At 37.9% G+C, this 27,010-nt stretch overlaps 1 protein-coding gene across 4 annotated transcripts in view; it reads left to right on the top strand.

The window, feature by feature from the left end:
* The window catches only part of ARHGEF10 (Rho guanine nucleotide exchange factor 10), a 133,215-nt gene that overhangs the window by 63,738 nt on the left and 42,467 nt on the right, over window positions 1-27,010 (top strand). For all 4 annotated transcript variants that reach the window (XR_010613243.1, XM_065681538.1, XM_065681536.1 and 1 more), the window contains 7 exons: window positions 9,318-9,433; window positions 11,202-11,329; window positions 11,813-11,913; window positions 13,178-13,299; window positions 16,298-16,384; window positions 17,808-18,031; window positions 19,301-19,458. Coding sequence is in view for 3 of the 4 variants with exons in the window: in XM_065681538.1 (XP_065537610.1) it covers window positions 9,318-9,433; window positions 11,202-11,329; window positions 11,813-11,913; window positions 13,178-13,299; window positions 16,298-16,384; window positions 17,808-18,031; window positions 19,301-19,458 (936 nt within the window). In the remaining variant the exon portion in view is untranslated. The remainder of the gene's footprint in view (window positions 1-9,317; window positions 9,434-11,201; window positions 11,330-11,812; window positions 11,914-13,177; window positions 13,300-16,297; window positions 16,385-17,807; window positions 18,032-19,300; window positions 19,459-27,010) is intronic.

Genomic DNA, 27,010 nt, shown 5'->3' with positions numbered 1-27,010 from the left:
ATAACAGTAAAATGAAAAAAAAAAAAAGGGTTACCATGTTTATGACTGCATTTTAGTAGTATTTTTTTGTTTCACAGGTTTATAATTCCTAGCTGATTCTCAAACCTCAGCACTGCTAAACCATGGCTTCTCTCCTTTCCTGGTCAGACTTGCAGGAAGACATTTGTACTCCTGTTTCCATTCACCTATGGCTTTGATCTCCATGGGTTCTGTTTATTGTCAGTGTAGTAGTGACACAACCCTGAAGTGCAGGCATAATTCCTCTCTTCTGAGTTTCCTTCTATCTGATGCATTTACTTCTGGTAGGTTTGCGAGTGTTGCCAGGGAAACAGGTGTGGATGTTTGATGTGCTATAGTGTGCTCATGTGTTTCTGTTGTCTTGCTCAGTGGAAGGACAGCTTTTCTCAAAAACAGAGCTTGTGCTGCTGTGATTGCCATTGCTATTAAAGCAAGGGGGTTTTGCTGGTTTGTCTAATGAGAAATATAGACTTGGGGAAGGCAAAAGAAGTTGTCAACTTTATCATCACTTTGAGGCTGGACAAATGTAATGCAGTGTCCAGAGTACTAAACATTAAATGGCACATGAAATCTAGCATTGGTGATAAGGTTTTAAAAGGATGATGTGTCATGAATTGCTAGCTGAACTTTCACCTCTGTGAGATATGTATAGAATAATAATGTAAATCTTTATTTTAAAGCTATTGAAAATAATATTGTACACTAAATGATATCTACTGTGTTCATAAACATAGACTATCATTGACATATGCTAACAAAAGACCAGAGATTTAAATAAATCTAGTTTGGCCTGTTCAGCTGAGCAAACTGGGTGACATTAAATAGTTCACTTGTTAAGTGGATGTATGTTTCTAGCTGGTGGCTTGGCTGTAGAATAAATTAGGTGTTACATGTTTGTCTCACTTACTTAGGATGAGATTCTTCTCTTTGCCTTTTGTATTTGTTAGCGTAGTTATAGGGGTTGATGTTCACCTCCTATACGCCTTTTTCTGTGTTGCTAGGGGTCTCGTTGATGAGTTGACAGAGTAGTAAAATGAGTAGAAACCAAGCTATAAGCAAGCAAATATGACTAGGGAGGTAGGCTTCTCAGCATGGTTTCCACATGAGTTGCTATAACTAGTCTGTTGGGAACTCTAGGGAAAACCTTTAGCAACCTGGCCAGTTTACAATCACTTGCAGACCTGTCTTGAGATCCCTGCAGTACTTTGATCATTAAACACCTTCATATGTGTACTTTCACCACCTATTTAAGTCAGTGCTTATCTTCTCGCATCCAGTTTCTCTCTTGCCTTTCATGCTCATGCACATGCACCTTGGAGATCCTGTGCAGCCCCTCTTCCTCTGTAGGAGGGCAAGAGCTTCCAGGTCCACACTGTCCTCAGCCTTTCGTTTTGGGACCTGTGAGAGGAAAGGGTCATAGCACCTCTTTTCTTCCACTCTAAATTCTCTGGTTCCAAGATTTTTTTTCGTCATGGGAATAGAGCCAGGAGCTGGAGTTCCTCTGATCCATACCTGCAGTCAGCACATAGTCCAGGACAACACTTGACTGTTGTCCTGGCTAGAGAGATGTTGAGGAGCTGGGCTGTGGGGTCTGCATTTGTCAGCATATTTGGGTTCCGGTGTTTCTCCTTCCTGTCCCCTACTGCTTTCGCTTCCTTCAACATATCTGGCACAGTACAGCTGCTTCTGTCAGCAGGAAAAATATTTATGGCATTTTATCTGTGAAATTCCCTGGTGGTCAGGATTAACTGGAGTTTGATATAATCCTGAAGCCATGTTCCTAATGTATGAGCTACTTGTCACCGTCTCAAGAGGCTTTGCATTTCCTTGGTGTGCTTGCATAATTTTACTCACAAATGGTATAGCATTATGAACTTAATACCTTATTCAGTATTTGTAGTTGCAAGCTGTTGATTTTATCTTTGCAGTGCTCAAACTGTGTGAATAAGCAGGTTTGTGATTGAACTGTAGTTTTTGTGCAACCTGTTTCTTCGGTGTTCAGATCTGATACAGTGAGCATACAGTGAGACAGGTCTCAGCATTCATGTAATTACCTGTTGAAAGCAAGGTATTAGCAGCTGACAGGGAGGTGAAGCATGTTAAAAATACTTTGTCAGAGTTGAGACTTGGGAGGTTTGTTTCCCAGCACTGTTCTATGTGTACTGGGTGGCATTTGGTTCTTTGTGATCAGGACTTGAAGAACTCCCCTGTCTTGCGTGGCAGTGAGAATAAATACATTAAAGAGTTTTAGAGGCTTAGATTATCAGATTCAATAATTAAGCTTACAAAGATTACTTTTAGGTGCTTACAAGATTAAAATACAATTAGACTGAATAATGTCATTTCATGTTTATGATAATACTCTTCGTGTTGGTTGATGATGATGATGGGTCCTGACTGTATAGGTAATTAGCCTTGCTTACTCCAGGGGTTTATTGCTTATCCCTTAATATTGTTGTATGTCTTTGTGCTGCTTCTTTCTGCACTGAGTTACTAAGCCTAATTTAGGGTTATGCTTTAAAGCTACATGTGAGTACCTGCTAAGCTTTTCATTTATGGCTGCCACCTAAGCTCTTGTCTTCTGAGGTTGCTCTTGACTTCCCATTTGCTTCAGCTTCCAAACCTGGAGACTGATACACTCTCTAAATATTTGTGTAGTTTGGACCCCAGGGTCAGGTGAGCTGCAGTTTTTGGGTGTGTGCAACTGTGGAGATCATGAGTTGGATCTGATGTGAAAGAAAAAAAATGGGTAAGGCGTAAAGTCTGCTTTTCTCTTATGAACTTTAAATTGACCTGTGGGCTTGTTTACATCTTAAACTAGGATTTTGGATTCACAAGGCTTTTTTTTTTTTTTTTTTTAATTATTATTTATTTTACTGAAACTCCAGCTGGCCATTAAAATGCTCTCATAAAGGAGAAATGAGAAAACAACCCACCCACATGCTTCTCTGAGGTGTCTATGGAAACAGGAGCAGCATGAGTGAGCAAGTGGAAGGACACAAATAGGAGGAGGGTGGTGCTGAAGGAGCTGTCAGGGGCTTTGCTTACATAACTCAAAGCGCAGGAAGCTTGTTGTTCAGCATCTAAAAATGAAATCTCATCTGCTTTGTCACTGGCTTTAATACTCGTTCAGAATTTCCAGGCGGGAGGTGTCAGAGGTACGGAGGCAACTCCCTTGTCAAATACTCTTTCTCGTGCTGGTGCTTGGATATGTCAAGTTCTGTGCAAGAGAAGGTTTCAGTGCAGCAGGGGATCCTCATCACTGGCCTTCCAGAAAAAGCTAGGTGTTCTGGTGTGGAGGGTTTTGTAAAGAGAAAAAGGGAATAGTACTTAAGAATGGGCATCAGTATCAAGTGCTAAATGAATGACAATTCATTGGAATCCAGGTATTCTAAATAGGCAGAATCTTTTTGCCAGTTCTTTTTAACTGTTGCTGAAATAAATTGTATATAGAAATGCCACATAAAGGTCTCCTTTTCCATTTTCACTGAGGAAATCATTTCCACTAGACCTCCTCAGGAAGAATGCTTTTTCTCCTTTTGACAAGTTCTCTTTCCCAGAGCAGCTTTAAGGTGTTTGTCCTGTGTGCTTTGTATACCAGATCCAGGAGCATGATCCAGTACCAAGTGTAGGGGAAGAATTTTTCAGTTACAGCTATAAAATCTTGGCCTTTATTAATGGTTTCTGGTTTTCTTTCTTTACATTAATTATCAAGATCTTCAGAGGACAGGAAACTATTTAACTTCAGGTATAACGCTGTCTCAGACTGTCTCCATTCTCATCCCTCATGAAGGTGGGTATCTTAAAATTGAGCAGTGGGGTGCTGTCTGCCCATTATTGGTTGACGGGGGGAAAAAAAAATCAGTGAAACATTTCCAGGAAAAAGTCACTTTTAAAACAAAATAATTGAATATTTCTAACTGCACTTAAGTAGTTTTAAATATAATACTGCTACGTTGTCATAGTTTAACCTAAACATGTTAACCATCTCATGACATCTGCCCAGTTTATTATGAACTGATCAAGAATTCGTCTGGTATTGTGATGCTTTGCTTTCCAGAACACTGTACAAGCATCTCAGGTTTAGACACGTGTTGCAGAAAGGGCCTAATCTTTCATTATTTGTTCTGAGTGAGTAATTCTAATACAAGTACTAGTTCAGACACAGCAACTTTTGAAGTTACCTCCCACATATATAACTTCTCCCCCACTCCAGGTGATTTTTGTGCCCAACATGAGGGTTGAATCTTTTCCAAATCTCTTCCCCTCAAACACTTGGTGCTTCAGTATGCTGCCTGGATGCATACAGATGGCTCTGTGGGAGGAAGCAATACAAATGTGCTCAGGCTCAAAGACCGGATTGTGAATGGCAAGTCAAATTTGGGATCTACCAGCCTTTCAGAGTAGCCTTCGGACCTGGCATGTTCTTCAAGCTCATCAGTAATTTAGTGGTAGCCTTCAGTAATGCTGGAATTATAGTAAGCAATATAGCTTTTCTCAGGTTTAGTTACGGTTTTCACATGTTGAGCATTTGTGAACTTCTATTTTGTGTAACACCTAGTTGACTTCAAGGCTCTGTGTGTCTCAGAAATAAAAGTAATCTTTCAAAGGACCTTGAATTCCCACGACACATCAGTTCTCACTTCGTGTCAGTATGGCCTTTTATAAAGCAATTTGTATTGATGTACTGTGGTTTTGAACCATGTGGAGCAAAGGTCATTACTATAATCATACTCAAGGCAGATCTTGTCAAGATTGGTTACTTTGCAGTAGAAGAGATACCCACAAGTGTATCTATTAACAGCCTTTGTCTTTAACATGATATACAATACAGAAATGCTTGCAAGAATAGTTGTGATATTGAGAATATACTGAATGAGGCTTTCATTTTATTTGCATGCCACTTGAATTCATGTAATGCTATTACTTGAAAAAAAATCCTTCTAATTGGGAATAAACAGGAGTTTGATAAGGCAAGGGACCACCTGAGCCATTGTGTTTGCTTACCCAGGAATAAACATTTAAATTGTGGGTGACTGCCTCTACTCTAGGCATTGCAACACTATTATTTTTTCCCCTTTTGTAACATAAATCTGTGATATATGAGTAATTCACGAGTGAGGATCAGAACATACAGCAAAAGCTAGTGGAAAATGTGTACAAGTAACAGATGACCATGGTAAATAGATGTGTCCCTTAGTAATTCTTTGAAAGGAAGGATAGGGTGTGATCAGCTCAGGATTATAATATCCAATATGCTTGTGGTGCCCATGAGAATTGAGAATTTGGAGGAACTGAATAGACAGCGATCCCAAGGGAGAGGCTGCTCTGCCAGTGCCCATTAAAGCAGCTGCTGCTGTGCAGGAAGAGAGCTCAGCTGCTGGCTGTGCTCCCTACTAAAACAGCCTGCTGACGAAGGTGGGAGTTCTCCCCCTCTGCCCGTACCCGAGCATTAGTACACAGGTACTTCTCTTTCATGTGTGTATTCATGCACAACCTTCTAAACCCGTATGTTGCCTAAGCCAACTGACTTTAACCACACCCAGGGAATTTGCTGCAGGCTTTGAAAATGCCTGGATGTAAATGGGCTAAAATTGCTTCTGTTTCAGTGATAAGAATTACTTCAAACCAGGCAGGACTAGTGAATTTAAAGCTGCTGTGCTGAGAGTAACTCTGGGAAACGAGCAGGTAAATAAGCGTTTAGTACTGTATTCAAATATATCTTGGCTTTTGCATAGCAGCAAAGATCACTTTAAACTTTGACCTCTTTTCTTCCCTCTAAAGCAAGTGGCAGTTTTGTTTCCTTTTTCAACCTTGAATATATTTCATAATAATGCTGTGCACGGAATTAGGTATTTTGCATGCATTAGTGGTGTTTGGCAGTGATCTTGCCTGTTGCAGGGAGGCACGAATTCCTCTGGTAAAATCTTAGCAACAAAGGAGCTGATGAAAAAAATTCCTGCTAACTTACATGTGGCCAAGATTTCACCCTTGATCTGTAGGCGGAATGCAAAAAACGTTGCTTCCAAAGCCCCAGATGTGGTTATTGGTTACAGCACACTGTGTTCTCCTCCCTGGGCACCCTGTCCTCTGTAACATGTAGGATGTGTAGAGCTGGGGAGAACCTTCTCTAAACTCATGGAAGGTTGGGGTTGTTTTGGGTTTGTTGTTTTTTTTTCATATTGGAAAAATAAATTGTTTTGGAGCTTGATAATTAGCAAGAGTAGCTTAGAAACAGGAAGGAAATGGCTGTATCATTTGTGAAACATTTCAAAGTACAAAAAGAAGCCAACCACGTAACTGCTTTGGAGTGAAGCCAAGAGTTTTTCAGTGCTTTTGACAGGGGAAAAAAAAGGTGAACACCCACCCCAAAATAGCCAGCAATCAAATGGTCAGGGAACATGTGTGGGCTGAAGCAGCCAGTCTTTGGCTTTGAACTGAGAAACACATCTGATGAACAGATTAGCGTGCCCCCCACCTCCTTCACCCTGGAAGAACCCTCTATCAGACAACTCTCAGCCAGTTGAAGTAGGAGTCAACATTTTGTTAACCACCAAGCAGCTAACCCTATGTGTAAAGAGTAACTTTACAGGACCCCGTTCAGAGATGAAATTGTTGTAAGTTGTAACTCATTATCCAGACACAAACCACATGGCCAGTTCTCAGCTCTCCTCTGAGTCCATCATTGCTGATCTCTGAAGGCTAGTGATTTTAATGTGTTCCAGTTTGTGCCCACTAAGGAATTCCATGAAAGGACAATATTAGCTGTAGCTGTTGATCTAGTCTTTGACTGACTATTAAAATTTCTTCTTAATTTGGCCGATTCTTTTGTAGAGCATCAGAGATGGAGGCAGGCTCCTTTAATTATGTATTGATCTGCTTTTTGGCTTTTTTTCCTGTGCTGCTAATGTGATCTTTAATAAATGAGCCTAAAGTGACTTCTGTTTCATTTTTCTATGTGACAGAATTTCAGATGCCAGGTTAGTTTATTTGCTTTGACACTGTTATTTGCATCCTTTTTATCTTGACTTATAAAAAGCTTATAAAATATGCATGGTGGAGACAAAATAGACTCAGATGACAATTAGTGAATGAAAGTCAAAATTTATGCCTTATTCCCAAGTGTGGAATGAGGATATTTGTAAGAGCATTTGTAGCTCCAGGAAGAGGATTGTAGAGGACAGCTCTTTTCAGGCATGGTGTGTATATATATATACACTGCACAGGGCAAGTCCTTCTGTGTAAATAAAGTTTTCCTTATGGCTTCCGTTGAAGACTGTGGCATAAAGTCCTCTTGGGTCTACCTTGCAGTCATTCTTTTTTATAGCGTAGAATAAATGTGATGATCTGTTCTTATGGACAGATTTGTTTTAAGGGTAAGAAAGGCCAGATTGTTCTTTTAATTAACTTTCAGAACAGGCAAAGAAGGGTGGATGAAAGTTGCGTCTATTATCTGGCTGGGTAAGTAGTAAGTGCCCTAGTAAGTCACTCGCCTGTTCAGTGCTTAAGGGCAATACACAGAAATCCTTTCATTGATTTAATTTAACAGAAGATTTAAAGGCAAGAGAATAATTTGAAAATTTATGGGAATGTGTAATAGCTCAGGTTAATGTTGCATTTTCCTGCAGTGAAGTGAAAAATTGAGAGATAAAGTAACCCTTAACATTTTCCTTTAGACTTTAAATTTTGTTCCCTTCAAGGTTTAAGGCGGACTCCTACCTTAATGTAGTGAGTTGTGTTAAAACCGTCCGGTGATAGCTTCAAACCTGCATGATGCCTCCCAACAAGGACATGTCTTCAGAAAATAGTTATTTTGATACATAACTGACAATATACTAATGATTTAAGGCAAATTGTCTTGTGTGTATTTTTCATGTTTATTGTGGTTTACGCTATTTTGATAGCTTTGTGCTTGGCTTGACATGCCCTGGTTTATACGCTGGGGCCTGTAGCAGACATAGGAAACATAGGTGCTCAAAATGTCTTGGCTGGCAGCTGTCCTTTGTCCAGCACTGACCTGCCTGTGACCATGCTCCTGATCTCTCCACAGCGTGGGTAGCCAGCATCATATTTAGATTGTGTTCTTGCCAACATAGGTTTGAAATCCTTCTGCTCCAGGGAATTTTGCCGCTCTTAAGTAGCTTCCAAAGTTGTGGTAAGGATGAAGGATCCTAGTTTGGATACTATGCTCTGTGAGCTAAATAATCTGTGGGGGTTTCCTGGAAAGATAATCTAGCCCAGTTCCTGTCATATAGCCAAAGGGAAACATGCTGACTCTGTATAAAACAGGGTGGGGTTCTTTACAGAGAGAGAGTGCTGTTTCCGCAAGAATTATATACCCATCCTGCTCCTAACATCACGTCTGGAAGTCAGACTGTATTAGCAAGAAGCTTTGTGCATTTTAAGTAGACAGTTTATCCTACTATCAGTATAATTTTGGAATGGATGTTAATCTTAAACACAGGTATTTATTGATGGCTAGAGCAAAATGTTTCTGTTGCTGTTAAGATTTGTTGCTGATCTCATTGAAAATCCTTTTTTCACTTGACCATGGTTGCAATAAAATTTCAAGTGATTCAGTGAAATTGCAGGCTCATGTTAGAGTTAGGATGTGGGTCTATGATTCAGAACTGCCTTGAGATCGATTAAACAAATAGAGTTTTAAACCACCATAGTGAAGGATACAAATAGCTTTTTTGGCTTTGCTGTGTGACCAAAAGCAACCTTCAGGAAGGATGTTTAAACTGAGGTGTTAATAACAGCAAGTCTGCTGCTTGGGGCTAAGCAAAACTTCCATGTCAGCAAGAAATTCTGGAGCCAGTGAAGCTTCAATATTTGTCAGAGTTCTAATGCATGCTTGTTAAAACTATATATAATGCTCTCAGTCATACTAGATGAACAAACATGAATCTTCATTGTAGCTGTAGAAGGCAATAATAAGGTGAGCTAAAAGGAAATGTCTATGGGAATGCCTGTACGTGTGAAGCTAATACGTGATAACATACTACTACCCGTACTTTCTCAAGGTGCATTTCCAATTATCTGCAGGGATATTAAAATGGAATATCAGTGATATGTGTATAAACAAAGCACTCTCATTTTTAGAAGTAATGACGACCCTAGCTGCACATTGGTGTGTTAGCTGCTTTTAAAATCTAAAATGAGTGACACTGGTTTTGTTAACCTTGCTTTTCATAGTGCTAAGAATTAGCAATATATGTTATTATCTTTGCCATGCTTTCCTCTTTCAACCAAGAATTACATCTTTGTATATAACCTTATGTTTTTATTCATTTTAGACAAGCTCTATATGGGACCAGGGCAACTGTACCATGATCTGCAGAACCTTTTACATGACTTGACTGTAGTTGGTCAAATTAGTCAATTAATAGGCGGCCTTAAAGGAAACTATCAGGTAATAAACAAAGCTGGATTTATTTTTCAAGTATGTTCCTCTTGTAAAGTACCATAATTGTCTCTCCCTAGGAGTTGTGTAAGGCACTTTTTAGTTCTCTCTCTAGAGTGTAATAATTTTTACCTCTAGTAATTCATTTACTTTAAACTATTTAGCGTTTATAAGTAGACTGTAGCTGTCTTTCTTATCTTGTTTTTCTTTTTTGTTTTTAAGTATAAGTGGGTACTACAAGTGTCTGTATTTGCTCAGTAGCTGATAAGCTTATATGGGAACACAGTTACATTTTGATCTTATGAAACTGGATTCTTGCAGTTAGACAAGGTAGTAGAAGGATGGTTGTTTCGAGGGAGCTCTTGATGCCCATCCAAGCTCATAATCCTGGCTGTCAGGGGGAGCTGTTCTTAAAACGGAGCGCAAATCACAAAAATATGAAAAGGATTCTTAAGGGAACTTCGAAAGTAATTTGCTTTGGCTTTCTTCACATTCCTTTTATTTAGCTTGTATTCTGGCAAGTGAACGCAATAATGTAACAGTGAATTTCAGAATAAGTTATCCACAGTCTGAAGACTTAAAAATATATGTATGTATGCTTTTTTGCCCTTTGTTTTATTTGCTGTATGTATGCTTAGGCACAATTTTTAACTCTTACCTGCCACCATAGGCTGTAAATATATGTGTGTGAATATGTATATGAAAGCTGAGATTCTCTTGGGATATCTTGTCTTCAGAATCAAGGGCATTAAACAAAGCTTTGTGAAAATATGTACTGTGAAGGAAACAGTACCTTCAGACAAAATTTCACAAGTATTTGATGGTAAACTTCAGCTGCATTTTTGGGAATATGTGCAGCAGAGATACAATAAGATGTCACCCATTAAGATATACAAAACCTTTCTGCCTGTATTTCTAGTCAGAGACTTACCTATTTTCCATGGCAAGGGGGTTGGTCCTTTCCAACCCTAATTATTCTATTAAGATATACAAACCCTTTCTGCCTGTATTTCTAGTCAGAGCCAACTATGTTTTGAAAACTTAAAATTCAGACAGTGTTTCCAGGTAGAGATGTTTTATCGATAATTAGATACAAGATAATTAGAAGTTTGGTTGAGGAATGAGGTGAGCTTCCCTATTTCTGTAAAAGACCTCAATTTTCACAAAATTCTGGCTGTGGAAAATTAGTGTACTTTTGTGTATGAATACCTGTTACTAATGATGCTTTAAATGTCACCCAGGTGTGCCTTTACCTTCTGTGACCAAACACTCAGCTTGCTTATTAACTCAGGATATTATTTCAGCATCGTATTTAAACAGATTCCAGCTGCACAGACAGCTTTCGTGTTGGCTCTGTAAACATTCTGGATCAAAGATTTGAACAAAAACATATTGGCAGTATGATTTGTAGATGTTTTCATGAGATTTTCTTTAGAAACAGGGATTTGTGGGTTTCGTACAACTCACTGAAATGAAGTAAAAGTGTTGTGTGTACACCTGATGCAAATTTACATAATCTGAAAAACGTTTGGTAGTGTCATCTCTATATCATCAAACTGAGCAATGTGAGATTGAATCATCAGATCAGATATGTTGGAATTTTTTTACAGATATTTTTGAAATGTGTTTTCAAATATGGCTAAATTTTCCATTATTAAAATGTGGATTAAGTGAGGCCCAGGTGCCAGAAATTGTTTGTTATATGCAGACATGGCCTTAGCCTGTTGGAACTAGGCCACTAGGCTGGTATTGAATCTTAGCTGTTTCAATTTTTCAGAATTTAAACCAATCTGTAGCCCATGACTGGACCTCAGGTTTACAAAAACTGATTTTGAAAAAAGAAGATGAAATCAGAGCGGCAGATCGCTGTAGAATTCAGCTGCAACTCCCAGGAAAACAAGACAAGTCAGTAGTGATTTTGATTACAAAACTTTCTAAATGGGCTTATGTATTAGACATTGATGTACCAGGGAGGATTTGGGAATCTTTAGTGTTACCCCTTTTCTGTCTCCACAGTTAGCTTCCGATTTCTGCTGTCATGCCACAGTGCTGGGAACTTGCACGTTCCAGGGCAGTGTTGTAGTTTTTCTGTTCCTCAACCCTGCATTCCAGGTGCAGGAAGAGAACAACTGTGACAGTGATGTGTCATAGGCAACACCCACTGTTATATTCTTTCACCAAGGAGTGTTCTTCTTGCACCATGTCATGTAAAGTGTAGGAAGATGGGTGTATAGTATATCATAGCCTGAATGCTTATGTCAGAGCTGTGCCTTTGTCTATGTATTAGAAAATAATGAAGCTTCACCTTACTCAACGTTTCTAGCCTTGACTGAAACTCATACTCAACATGTTTACAGTGGCTTTTTGGGGTTTTTTTCTGTCTTGCAGGTCTGGGCGGCCCACTTTCTTTACAGCTGTGTTCAACACATTTACACCTGCCATCAAACAGTCCTGGATCAACAACTTACAAATGGCTAAGCTGGCCCTTGGTAATTCTTAGTTACTTAAATGTCCTATCAAGTTTAGGAAGCTCTCAGTGTGCAGTGTAGGGTTGGTTTGTTTGGGTTTTTTGTTGTTGTTGTTTGTTTTTGGGGGGTTTTTGTTATTTTTTGGTTTTGTTTTTGTTTTAGAAAAATTGAGGAAAATTTATCTGCAAATAAAATTGCAATACAGTAAATAGTAGTGACTGTGTATCACTACAAATTAACGATGTTACAGGTAGGATGGGGGTTAAGAAGGAATAGAATTTCTGTAGGACTTTAATGATGTGGTAATCATTATTAGTTATTATATCTAAATTAAAAAGAATGAGATACCCTATAGGACAGATAGGGGAGGAAGTTATTCTTTTATAAACTTATTTCTTCAGATCTTACAAACTTTATAAACTTGGAACTTCACGTTCATATTTATGAGTTTTAGCTCAATGATTTTAGCTAGTGAAGCCTATGGATTCATTTAATTAGCTTTCTGAACATGAAATAAACTCATGGGTGTATTTATAATACAGTACTTCTGTAGTTTGACATGTAGAACTCAAGCTTTTGGGGGGGGAGTTTTTCTTTTTTAACATAAATCTGTAGTCTTCACTAGAAGGATTATCACAAATAAACCTGGTCTAAATGGGAGCAATAAAGAATGTGCTGTCCTGTGATGTTATTAGTTCCCTGTGTTTGCACAGAGGGCATAGATTTCCAAGGATACTTGGGATTTTGAATGTCTTAGTTGAGAAACACTAAGGATATTATGCACTTTCTAGAAAGCAAGGTTCACCAGCACATCCTCAAAATACAGTGTGGTATGGTACTTTTATGGTATCTCACTGAAGGCTGGCAAAATAACAAAAATAAGAGAGAATGGATGTCTACATCATTCCAGGAGGAGAATCCTTGTAGTTTTGAATAGTTATGATTAGTAGTTAGTAATGATGTCACACAGGCAGAGAAATGCTATTTGCAAATCAGATTTCCTTAGGGTTTCTGTCCTATTTTAATAACCTAGTTGACAAGATCATTCAGAGAACAAGTTTTCCTAGTGAAAGGTTCTTTTTTGCAGTATCAATATGTATCTGATCTACTATATTGAATTTTTGCTCCTATTTTTATGCTGTCATTCATGCATATATGGCAGAAGAACAGCCTGATCAGTATTAACCAATCCTGACAGAATTATTTTCTACTTCCCTAGAGAGGTGTAGGTGAATTTTCAGTGTAAGCATTGTGGGATATTTGTTATTTGTTCTTTCCATTGCAGCTGAGGATAACCTGTTAGGTTGGTTCTGTGTAGAAGATGATGGAAATCAAATCAAAAAGGAGAAACATCCTCTCCTTGTTAGACACATGCCAGTGATGATGGCCAAGCAACAGGAGTTTAAGGTGAACACAATTTCTATATGAGATTACACTTGCATTTTTTGTGTGATATAACTGCTAAAGAAAACCATATTGTAAATACATCTATTAGTTCATATTTATTATTTCTCTTGAGTTACTACTTTGATGTAGCTCATCACTCAATGAAAACAGAACTGCTGGGAGTTATGAATTGGTCTCAAAGTTTCCAAGTGCTTGTTTGAGGCTCCAAACTATCCTGCAGCTCACAAAGTGCAGGAATCTGATGTCCGTGATAGCTGTCCTGTACTCATGTGACTGTGTTACAGCATCTTCCTCAAATTTCTGATTTTCATTAGCACACAGAGAGCAATAGTTTTAAAATTCTTTTAAAAGATCAATTTTATGAGGTCTTACATAAAATGTAGTTCTGAGCAATGGTACAGAAATAGTCTTAATGGTTCATTTTTTAAGGTAATGTGTCAATTTGAAGTCATATAGACCTGACTTTAATGAAGAAAATAAATACAGCATATCCAGACCAACAGATGGAAGGGAATGGCACTAGATACTCTTTTCAACAATTCCTCATCAGGATTTCTTACTGACCATCAGTCAAGCTTGTGCAAAACCACTAACGGTAGTAAAATTGTGTATGGCTAGAATCCCAATGTTAAATTGACATCATTGCATGGATACTGCTTAGAGCAGTAAGTCTGCAGACCTCTTTGTTGGGACAGCCTACACAGGAGGAAAGTTCAGCTGGCAGCTTCACTCCCAGTGTGAGTATACAGGCCTGGATATTGGGGGAAAATGATTTTAGCTGCAAATGCACTTGCAATATGTACCAGTGTTAAATCAAACCATTCCTATGATACTGTTTTTCAGAGCAGAACTGTTATTTACAACAGCCAAAGTCTACCGAAAGTCTCTGGTCTCCCATACGACCATACTTATTCTTGTCTTTTTGAACAGCTTTGAATACTTTCTAAAACCACCACTGTTGAAATAACCCAGCTAATTTCATTTTTTGCACAAACTTAAAATATTTGTCTTCTTATAGCCTATGTGTTTGTAAGTCCTGTAGCTCCATGCCAGGAGCCTTGAGGGTGCAGGCTGAACTCCTGTAATCAGGTTACAACAGGATCTGCTTCTTTTGGAAGGAAAGGCATATCTGTGGCCCCTACTGTTGGGTCATGGTCTTTGCTTTGGTCACCTCAGGAGAATACAATGTGTGGCAGTATTTACCTGAGCTTTGAATCAACTTTGCCAGGTTAACACTCCTTAAGATAATGTGGGTGTGAGCCCAGCTGTCATGCCCGGTTGTCCTAAATCCTCAATATTACTGAAAAAGATGATCTAAGCACTGTTGGTGGTTTCCTTCAGCCTTAGGTACAGTTTGGGTGTCAGGCCATAGCTTGGGTTGGGAAGAGACACTTTCCTTGGCTTGTTACTTCTCTGCATGCTGCTCAGGCTGCCCAGTAGTATAAGGAGCCTGTTGCAACTCCCATCAGAGCAAGTTTATACCCCAGGCACAGAGCTTCTCTCAAGACTGAGAGTTAAACTATGAGGGTTTAACTATGGAAAAACATCACTAGTTTTGATTAAGATGCAATGTAACACAGAGAAGCAACAAGCAGCCCAAGAAATACCCAGCATGCAGGCTGTCTTGTCTTTCGCTAGTGATGTATTTAGCTGTCACAGCTACTGTAAATCACCACTATGAGTAGATAGCTTTAGTGTCTGTTAAATGAGGCATGCTATGACTGGCATGGATAGTGCTTTTTTCTTTTTTCCATCTTTTATCCTTATAGTGAATTGCACTTCTGAAAATTAAGTAAACTGGGAATTTAGAAACCTTAACTTAAACCTGCTCATTATGGTGAAGATGTCTAAGTTAATGCTAACCAAATTGTCTCTAGTACTGCAGTGTAATCACCATGACAGTGATGTCTAAGACAAGAACATTAGTGTCATAGAGAATTTTGTCTAAAAATAGGTGTCACACCTCATCTGAAACCTTTTTATTCTCTACGTGGTTATGAATTGCTTGTATATATTTTAAAGTGCTTACATAAGCTTTAGGGAGCTTTTCCATGGATATTGGGGAAAATAGAAATCTATGACTGTTCAGAAAAATGCCTGTTTTCAGAACCTTGGTGCTTGAATGATTTTCAGAGTTGGGGTGGATTTAAATATACATATTGAGTCTGGTGTTGCTTTCAGGTTTTTCTTAAATGGCTTTCATGATAAAATTATGAGTATGGTTATTAATTTACTGACATGATGACATGAAGGGGTTGGAGTAGTATGGTTGATGGTGTTAGCATTCAAAATGAGTAAATCACCTGGAGAAATACTTTGAGGAGAAACATAATAAAAAAAGGAAGGGCTGATAGTCAGTAGAACAGACACACAAGGCATGCTCAGGCAGAAATAAAGAGCTTCACAAGTACAGACTGAGGAGGTGTTTGAGTAGAAGATCTATAAAGCTAATTTTTCTTAAGTCAGTAGGCTAAGGATTGGTTAAGAATGTAGTATTTTTACAAAGATAAAATAATCAATGTGATGTGTACAAGCTTCAGAAGAGATATTCATGATGTATTGCTGCTAACAGCTCTGCTAGAATAGCATGTTAAAGTGAGAAAGTTCTGCACTCTCAAGTATATGAAGCCAATTTATCTGCTGGAGAGATGCCAGTTGGAAAAGTGATGATAAAAAAAAATTAAAGAACCAAAAATAATTTCTTTCTTAAATTTTAAAAATGCAATTAGTTGATAATAGTTGATAGTCCAGAAGGAGAGACTCATGCAGTGTCAAGATACATTTCAGCCTTATGTGTAAAAGGACACTGCAGAAGGGGGGTATGTGGTAGCAGAGATGAGAAGTAACAGACTAACGATTGTGGCAAGGATGATGTTAGGTTGGACTTCTTCTTTTGTGATTCTTTGATATCCTTTAATGCCTTAGTTAATTACAGACTAAATTGGGCAGAAACAGGCACGTCTTCTTAATGTGGTGACTGCTTTCTTTTCCTTTGAAGATTGAATGTGCTGCTTATAACCCTGAACCGTACCTCTCTGGAGAAACAGAGTCAGACTCCTGTGCCATGGAACATGGTTTTCTTTGGGTAAGTGTAATCTTAAAAGCTAAAAGGGAGCTGTCTCTTACTCCTCTGCGTGGTTTTGTTTTGTTTTTTTTTTTTGTGACTCTCCACAACATACGGATCCGAGATAAATTTTGGGATTTTTTTTTTGTTCTGTTTTGTTTGTTTGAAGATGGACTTCTGAAACGATATCTAGTAATTTTGTCTGTAGGATCTCCCTGTTCTCTGTAGGGTGTCATGCATGTGTGAGAGATTTATTAGTGTGGCACAGAATGAATCCCAAAGTGCTGAGCATATTCAGGAGTGAGTTATGTGCTGATTTACAATGGGGGCTGCTAAAACCATATGAGCTCGCACTGTCCTATTGTCTGTTTTCATGTTTTAAAAATGCTTTAGCCATAAATAATCTGTTTAAGTCTGTACATAGGAAAAACCTATGCTGGCATATTGTAACAGCCCCAGATATGCAGATATTCCAGCAAAGTGAGATAGCCAATACTCAAAAAAAAAAAAACAACCACAAAAAAAAAACAAAAAAAAAAAAACCCTAATGATTTCAGTAGCTTTTCTTGTTACTAAAATACTGAAATTTTAAGGGAACACTTGTTACATAAAAGTAGAATTTAGAAATAGTTTTTGTCAGTGGTCTTTTTCAGGGTGATTCATGTAATTTCTTTTTGCTTTGTTATTTGAAACAGTTATCACAACTATATGCCAATAAAATCTGTCTGCTGCCACAAAATGTTCTTTCTTTCTCTTTGCTACGTGTTCTCATTTCATATAAACATAAAGAGTTGCTATATAAAAACACTGTTGCTTGGGCGGAGATTTATTTGTTGGGCTTTTTTGGTTTTGGTTTTTACTTTTCCCAGGTCTCTAAAATGTACAGATTTGTGGACATATTGATAATACTTAGTTCTGGATCAGGGAGAAACTTAGGACTCTATTTCAGCAACTTTACAAAAGGGTTTATATTAATCCCTCTTTCTGTTGGCACAGAGCATTTATTTGTAGACCTGTTACTGTGTAAAGGACAGGCCCCAGCTATATTATTTGTTTCAAGAGTCTGAAATGACTTAGAACACTGGTTATTAATATATTACCATTGCTTATTATAATTGCATTAAATTATGTATATACATGAGTAAGACATCAGAATAGGCCATAATATTGCTTCTTCCAAAAAAGAACTGGTTTTGTGACTATAGAGGGGAGTTTTGTGTATATAACGTTTTGATGTCTCTTGTATTTGTGCTGAATTATTGACTTGTTTATGTCTTAATGCATGAAAAATCATATTCACACATCTAACTTGAGATACGTTCCTCAATTAATATTCCAGTCGTTCCTTCTTAACGCTTATCTTCCTGAAGACAAGAATCGGTCACGTTTTGTATTTTTATTTTTATATTCTTTATTTTATTTTTATTTCCTCTATCCAATTCAGATTGGCAGTTGTACTAATCAAATGGGCCAGATTGCAATAGTCTCATTTCAAAACTCCAGCCCCAAGGTTATTGAGTGCTTCAATGTGGAATCACGGATTCTCTGCATGGTCTACATACCAGAGGAGGAGAAACTGAAGGTGCAAAATAAGGCTCTAGACTTGGAAAATGTTCTTGCAAAAACTTCTAATGTGCCTACTATTTGCCTTGGCATGGAAGAAGGAAGGTAATTCTGAATTTTAGTGTATGGTGTATTATTTATTCATTAGGTTCACTATTCTATAGAAAAACTGTGTGAGACTTCTAAAAAAAGTTTTCTTTTTAAAAAGTATCTGTGTGATATCCCAGTAACCTTAATTTATCCTTTCTGTCTAAATAAAGGAAAGAAATATACTTCACATGATTTTATAATATACTGTACAGTAGTTGAAATTAAAATGTGTATTTTTGAAAGGATAAATTCATCACACATCATGTTTGAGAAATATAAATACTCCTTTTATAATGTTACAATATAATCTTTAGCTATTGGAAAATTTTCAGAATGACGAAGTGTTAATGAGGAACCCATTCAGCTTCTACACTGTGATATTGTGCAGGATTTGTCATGCGAATAAATAATATTGCTGTTTACTATTGAACTGTTGACATGAAGCGTTTTGCTCTGTTTGAACTGGTGACCTTACTGAGTCATCACTTGATTTATAATGAGGAACAAAGCTACATTTCCTAAACTTATAGGTCAGTAAGCAAACAGAGATCTTGTTATAGCTAGTGAGGGCAAAAGTACGTGATTACATGTGATTTCTGAAGATCACAGAATCACAGAATCCCAAGGGTTGGAAGGGACCTAAAAAGATCATCTAGTCCAAGCTAGCCTGTATAAATGAAGGAGAACAAATTCTCCAAGGAATGTGTTTCCAGAAACCCCAGCATCTAATTGTGAAAGTGCAATTAATTCCGTGTTTAACTATTGAATATTCCTAACATACCCATGGTAATTATCTCTAGGAATGGTGGGCATTCTAAGTATAATTGATGTCTGGTAGTAAGCTTTTCTTCTCTTTTCCCTAGTACTCCAAGTAATACTTGATCCATTTAGTATTTATTTTAGTATTTATTTATTATATATAATCCATTTAGTAGAAGTTTTGTTTGGCTTTTTTAAACTCATGGAAAGTTTTGAGTAGACTCATAATAAAAATTCTGTTGAAAGTCCTTATGTCTCTTTGTTGAATACATGAATAAATGTTTCTCTAGACAAGATAATATGAAAAGTATTGTCGTGTCAATGTTAAGTAATTCAAATTGTCTACATAGACATTTTGGAGAGTCAAGATACTCCTTTCCATACTCATCTTCCTAGGAATGGAAGGAGAATTTTTTTTTTCCCCACCAGTATTTTATTCTAAACTTCTTTTTTTTTGCGTATTCTGATAAGAATTAAATAAAACATCATTTCACAGGTTTATTTCTTCTTGCTTCTTTTTAATAGTATTTCTATTTACAAAAGTTGCCAAGGCTCAAAGAAAATTCGACTCCAGCACTTCTTCACTCCTGAGAAATCAACTGTTATGAGCTTAACATATATGTCTCAATACTTGTTTGCTGGCTTGGTAAATGGGAACATCTCAATCTACACAAAAGCAGAAGGTAATGTAGTGATATCATTTGATAACATCCTGAGGAACTCGCATGTCTCTGTATTTTGGCAGAGGCGGTTTTCCACTCATGTTTTCCAAAAATTCTCTGTAAAACTGCTGTACTAAGGTTACTGTACATCTTAGTACTTCTGAAAAGACTTTTTTTCTTGTTTTGAAGGACAGTAGAAAGTTTGATATTCTTCCCACTTTTACGATATGATACATACGAAAACTGATTTGCAGTCCTTAGCTGAAAGCCTAAGGTCTTCAGTGTTACAACAGTCCAGAAATTTGTGATAAGAGATGGTATATACTGTATTTTACACAGCACAATGGTAATTCCACTTGACTACCCAGGATCAGTGTTTATGAAAGACAAAAATACCTGTTAGTGGAGATTCCTGTATATCTCATTTGAATGGACAACTCCATTTTTACTGTTCAGATAGAAGTCTTTCCCATGTGTGTGGCTCATGCAGTTTACAGTAGAAGTCCTTTTCCATTAACAACACAGTTGTTGTTGTTGTTGTTTATGTTGTTTAGTAGTATTTTGTATCTAGCTAAGTAATTGGCTAAAGTAATTTGGGTAAAGGAGAATCACAGATTATTTCTGTACCAGAACTATATTTTCCAGAGCTTGTTGCGTGCTTCTCTGTGTACTTCCAGTGTATCTCACTAACTTTCCTGCAGTACCAAATACATGTATAATTAGATCAAAATCAGCAAGGCTTTACTCAAAGTTTTAAACCTGAGTTTTTAAGTAAGATGTTAGCACAGAGACACCTAACCTTGTAAAGTACAGAGCCAGAAGAGATCTGATGTACCTCATTAGCATGAGCTGCGTAACAATGATTGTCATACTTCTGTAATGAAGTGGGCCCTCTGAACAGTGCTGTTGTATTTGAGTGGCACAATACCAGTTCCTTTTAGTTTATTTATTTATTTCTTACCACTGTATAGTAACTGTTTCTTTGTTTTGGAGGCACAGGAGTGAGGCCTTGATCCTACTCTCGTAACATCATTTTTGATGTTTCAGTTTTTGTACCTGGATAGGGTAGTAAAGTGAATCTGTCATCCTATCTGAAAGGGATTGGTATATTTAAGCTGTTTGAAGACTATAATTGCTGTCACTCAACTTCTTCCAGAAAAGACCACTTTAAAACCACAAGCTGCATCCTTGGCAGTATAGGTAAGAAAGGATGCATGAGTTGCATATCTATAGAGGATGTTAAGCACGGGGCATAGCTGTTAACCAGACTGAATTACGTTATGAGCTGGAGTTTTGTGCAGCTAGGTATTCAGAGACTGCAACAGGCTGTATTTCAGGATTGCTGAAGCTCTGAGATGTGAAATAAACATTCGTGTTTTTTCTCACTCATCTTGTAGTTCCTTTCCTTACAGTTGGGTCTGTCTGTGTTATTTAAGTTCTACATGCCTCATGAAAGCTGTGCAAATCAGCTGTTCCTGTGTTAACACTGGTATTCCTTAGAGGTGGCCGTGGTCATCATGTGAGACAGTGAGCCCTGGAGGGGTGTTTTTATGAGCACTGACCTATTTTACCAAACAAAGGAATCCAAGCGGAGAAACAGGAGGAAGGGGGAATGCAGCCTTCAGAGAGCTTTGTGCAATTCATCAGTCACCTTCTGTTCTACAGAGGGGTTACTTTCCAGCCGTGGCCTTCAACTTGGTTTTTGGACTATCAGCATAAAGGAAATTAAAGGATGACTTAGAAGTCAATGTGAAATATGGCCACTGTGTTACAAGGCTTCTTTATTTGAAGCCTGAGAAGGATAAATGTTATGGGATGCACAGGTAAAATGGTTGTGCAGCCTGTGTGGGCCTGCATGAATGAAAAGGGATAATCTTTCTTCTAGGATGAAAGTCCACCTTGCAGTCTCTCACACAGTTGTGATCCTTGTGTCTCCTCTCTGAGCAGAAAGTGTAGTGGATCAATGATGCCTTCATGTGTGTAGTCAAAGCCCCATGACTTCTGTCATTCAGTTTCAGTACCAAATAGCTCTCATTCCTCCTGTTTTCAGAGGGCTCAATGCATGTGAATATTCAGCTTGTTTGCAAACAGCAGGCACTTTCTTCTTTCTTCACAAGAGAACTTTGTCAGTTCAACAGCCACTAGTGTGCTGACTGCAGGAAGTCTTGACTTGAAGTAATTTAAAATGGAAACTGGGAAGTATGTCTAGTAAACTGAGGAACACATGCTGTGTTAGTGGGAGAGTTGAAGGTGCACACTGAGATTTGCTCCTTTATGGAGGGTAGTTACACTGATACCTCTGTATCTCTGTGTCATGACTTACCAGTTAAAAAGTACTTAAGCCTGAATGTATTTGAATATAAATTATAAAAGTCCTGTGAAAATTTCACAGGAAGGCTAGGATGTAGGTCAGCTAATATATTAATCCTAAAAATAGGAACCCTGATAACTGTGCTCAATAATCCTTAATTTTATGTGGGCAAGAAGACTAGTTTAAGGAATGGTGAAACAGCTAATGCATTAAATGTTGTTATAGACAGGAGTGGTGGCGATACTGGTTGTAAAGTTTCTGACTTGAACTTGTTTACATTGCTATTAACTCTTGTACAGTTACCAGTCTGAAATACTGTGTATTTAATGTTTGCCTCAGGCTGAATTATTAGGAATATTTCCAGGCAAAGCACTTCTAAAAGATGTTAAGGAAAAAGTAATTGTACTGTTTTTGTTTAAAAAACATAACAAAACCCCTTTGTGATGATAGCAGACAGCCCAGCAGATGTGTTTTCTGAGTGATGTAATAGCAAAAAAGGTCAGTGCTTGTTTGACTTCCATTCACAAAAGTATCTTAGGAAAGGGAAACCACAATCTTTATATAATATAGGTGTATTGTTCCTGATATTCTGTAGTCAGTTCCAGCTGCTTCCTTTCTTCTGTATGCTGATAGAAGAGCTACTTCCTTTCCATAAAGTCTTGTAAAGAGTATGGAGAGGAACAGGAAAAAGAAAATAAAAACTCAGAATGATTGTGGCAAATATTAAAATGTCAGTAGCTTCAGAAAGAGTTTGATTAAGATCAGAGAACAGATGCACAAAAAAGACATGTTGCTTTGATTGCAGTATCTATCCTTTCAGCATGTATTTGGTATGAGAAGCCTTTCACTTGTGTGTAGAGCACCCACAGCAAGTCCTTGCACATTCACCCCTAGAATTAAATTCACAGTGCTTCACATGCTCAGTGATCCTTCCCCTTAGCTCAGCACTGGTGAAGCTGCACTTGGGGTGTTGAGTCCAATTTTTGGGCTCCTCAGTGTAAGAGACATGGATATACTGGAGAGAGTCCAGCACAGGGCCGTTCCAGTGATGAAGGGTGTGGAGTATTACTCTCCAGTAATGACAAGCTCAGAAAGCTGGGGCTGTTCAGCATGGAGAAGAGAAAGGTCAGAAGAATCTTGTTGGTGTTTGTAAATATCCGAAAGGAGGGTGGAAAGAGGGTAAAGCTAGGGTGTCCTCAGTGGCGTCTAGTAACAGGACCAGGAACAGTGGGCACAACCTGAAACACAGGAGGTTCATTCTGAACATCAGCAAACACTTTTTCACTGCGCAGGTGACCAAACACAGCAACAGGTTTCCTTGAGAGGTTGTGGAGTCTCCATCAGAGCATTAATAAAAAGGAAATGGACCAAAACTGAAAGGAAATTAAGTAGTAAGGGGGAAACAGTTACAACAGTGAAGGGGTAGTAAGTCAATTCAGTAGTAAGATACCGCGATACATTTGGCAAGACAATTGTGTACTTTGACCAATGCGGAAAAGGAGGAATACATGGAATGTAAAGCACTGATGCCAATCTTCAGAGCTTGGGTGGATCCGTGCACTTTTCCAGCGCATCTGGAGAGTGTGGTTCTGGCACACGATCTGCCACTTAAAGTAGACAAGGTGAGAGCTATTGCTGTGAAAAGTAGGGAATGGCATTAGGGAGAGGACTACAGCAGTGATATTGAAATAAACACTGTTGTCTTGACTGCGTAATCACTGTTAGCAGTATCATCTAATACTTGTTACCAGAAGTGTGTTGACAATGCTGTTGGTTTTATTTGTGTATCTCATGCTGGAACATCCAGCACCACCCCTCTTTACAAATGTAGGTAGAGCTCTGCCAGCTGTTTAGCATGAAGACTTTTTGCATATGTAGGAAAAAATTACTATATGCATGTGTAGCACAGGAATTCCTGGTTACACCTTGTTTAGAAGAGCAGACACAAGTGTCTCATCTTACTTCCAAATGTGCTAAACTTTTTACCTCTGTAGCTACCATCTTACTCCTGAACAGTGCTGGTTTATGTGCCATGTGATGGAAAAAATGTTTGTGCTCCACTGCACAAATTAACCGACAACCACTGTTCCCAGGGCTGTGTTGGCAGCTCTGTTGAAAGCATCAATAGCGCTGCTAAGCAAGAGAGGGAACTACCAACAAAAAAAGCATGTTTGGTTCAACTGAATTGAAACCACAAAGAAAAAACTACTACAAACTTTAAAAAAAGTTAACAGATAAACTATATTTTATTAGATTATCAGACTTCAGGGCACCATTAAATATTTAGAATACTAAATATTAATAAAAGATTCTAAATAATGATAAACTTTTAAATAAATTATTGTAAAATAATATTTCCCTTAAGTTTTATGTAGGCAAACCACAGGAAGATAAATAGCCAACATTCTGTCCCATAAAATGAGCAAATGAACATTGGTTAAAACTTTTCCTATCTGTTTAAATTTAAATGAATAGAAGGATAACTGATTTTCTAAAATTCGTAAAAATCTCAAGACTAATAACAAATGCACTAATGAAGATAATGTCCTTATTCCTTAAAGGCATAGAAATATTTTATGAGCATAAGATACCTTACTTTGATGTCCAGTACAGGCATTGCAAGATACTGTTCAACACTGGAGTATAAACTATGGCACGTAACTATTGGAGAGCTAGAACTTGCAAAGGATATCACAAATGGTGGCATAACACAGATCTGTTAGTGCATTGACAGAACAGTGCTAGAAACTGTGTTCTCATATTTTAAGTATTTATCTAAAAAACATGTATCAGAATTTGACATTTTATTTCTAGAAGCCCCTAGAATTGTTTTTGTATTTGACCTTGTTGTCAGATTTTGGAGATGCATCTCATTCCTGCAAATAGCTGTACCCACAAATCATATAGATGCCTATATTCTGTTACATTCATGTTATAGAAACTGCCTGAGATTGTCATGTTCTGTGTACTAGGCATTTGGTGTATCTGTAGTAAGAGTCTATATGTGCTTTGACATGGTCAGGTTAAGATCTTGGTCAACTAAAACTTGCAAGTAATTTTTACGTGTTATTACTTGTATGAGCTTTTCTAACAAAGCAGAAGGAAAACCCCTATCTCTTCTCCCACTGTTTCCTTCCTGTTTCCACCAGTGTCAGGCTTCAATATTGTATTTGTTCAGGGTGCAGATTACTGATTTTTTTTCCACATACAGACTAGCCTCCGGTTATAGGATATATGTGCTGCATACTACATCTCATTCAGTAGCTGTATGCTTAGAAGACTTTACTGTCTATGGCTTTTTAGCATTCTAGAAACAATGATGACCATAAAACCTGTGCTTATTTACAGAACATAAGGCATCAGTTGCACAGAATTTAAGACAAGCCATGCTTCTGTGGGCTCTCCTGTAGGTACTCTCCAGCCAGGTCTCCAGGGGCCACATTATATACATCTCCATTGCTTATTTTCCTTTTACTCAATTCCTTCTTTTCAAAAAATACTTTGCTTGGCTCCTTGCACTGGCTTTGTCCTATTGCATGCCTTGAGATTTTGTTGGCAAAAGTTTGTTACTCTTCTTGCTTCTTTTTTCTTAAGTCTGTAACTAACCACGGATTTATAACATCAAACAAAGCTGTTCCATATCTTTTGCAAGTGCTGCACCTAATTTTAAATACATAGATAGTGCCAGTTGTTGAGCCTGCTTGCATAAGTATATCGTGAATATCTGGGTGCTTGCAGAAGTAGAGATAATACTTCTTATCACTTAGATTTTTAGAAGCAATGAACTTTGTATCGGACACATAACATGAAATGGCCAACATCGAACATGAAGTCTGTGCAGGCAGGTATTGAATAGGGTCTGCAGAGAGCTGAAGAGAGAGGTGGAAGAGGATTGTATTTTCTTAAAGGTGTGATTTATATAGTCTTGGATCAACTTGTGAACTAGACACAGATTTGCTAAGCAGTTTTGGTGATGAGTGATAAAATTCTTGGTCAGCAACATGAAGTTGCGATCTTGCTTTTAGTCAGCAGCTGTGGTTAAAGTGTTCACTGAAGTATGTTGGATTACCAAGCTTAATTCCCTGCCTTGCTTGAGAGGATTTGTACTTCCCAATCTCAAGAGATTTCCCTGGCTGCCACAAAATAAGAGGAGAGAGATGCACAGTGCTTAATTTCTCCTCCTGGTGCCATTCCAGTTTGTATAATTAATTAAGCTTTCACTGAGGCAGGGACCAGAACACAGCTGACCCATCATTTAAATACTGCCCTAATTACCAGACTAGAGAGTCCCCCCCCGCCTACCCTGGCCTTCCCCCCACCCCATTTGTCTCAGATGCTGTCTGGTCTGGAAGACAGCAACATTTGCAGGAAGAAATAAAAAAGTATCACAGAATAGCCTTATCACATGGCTAGGTGTCTGAGGATCTTTGGATTTTTCCAGAACTGATATATCTAGTGGGGTTGCATGACTCCGCATGAAGTCGTGGTGACATGAAAGACAGATCTCTAGCTCACCTTTTTCATATGTCCAAACGCACTGAACTCTGAAAGCTAATTTGATTAAGTGCTCTGCTAACAGCACCAAGAGAAAATGGGTTTGCGTGAACTGAGTTTTGATATGTGTATTTGTTGAATCAAATATTTATAACACTGATAGCATTCATAACACTGATAATATTGAACTTGCCTTCTTACCTTGCAGTGTTGTTTTTAGAACTTTTATTTTGCAGTCGACATCCACCTGGCACCATTACTAATTTCCCTTTTCACACAAAATTACTGCATATGTTAGATAATACTTTTAAATAAGACTTGATCAAAATTAGCAGCCTAATGCTCAGCCATCTGCGGAGCTGCATGGAAATTAACGGCACAAAGATCCAGATCTAAAAAAAATAAAAAAATTAGATGCTCCAAATTAAATTTAAGTCTGAGTTCACAGTTGGGATCCTGAGAATCCTTATTCACCTATCACTTCAGTATCAGCTGTATTTTATAGATTAATGTATAGCTTGAAGGTATTCAAGAGAGCTGTTGAGTTCCCTTAATGTGTTGGCTTTTTTTGTTCTGTACATTAATGTGGTGTTCAGTGTGAAAACACAACTTTATCTTTCAGAAGAATCTTTATCTTTCAGAAGATACAATAAGAATGTACTAGAATTATGCTGGGTTTATCCCTAAAAAGGAAACGAGGGTGCTATGTACTGGTTGCATTTACAGCTTCTGCAGTCATCCCGACTTTAAGTTATGCTACACACATGC

Source organism: Lathamus discolor, chromosome 5 (genome assembly GCF_037157495.1).
Source record: "Lathamus discolor isolate bLatDis1 chromosome 5, bLatDis1.hap1, whole genome shotgun sequence".
In the NCBI taxonomy this organism is placed as follows: Eukaryota; Metazoa; Chordata; class Aves; order Psittaciformes; family Psittacidae; genus Lathamus; species Lathamus discolor.
The sequence above is the reverse complement of the archived record's forward strand: the minus strand, read 5'-3'. Positions and strand labels throughout refer to the sequence as shown.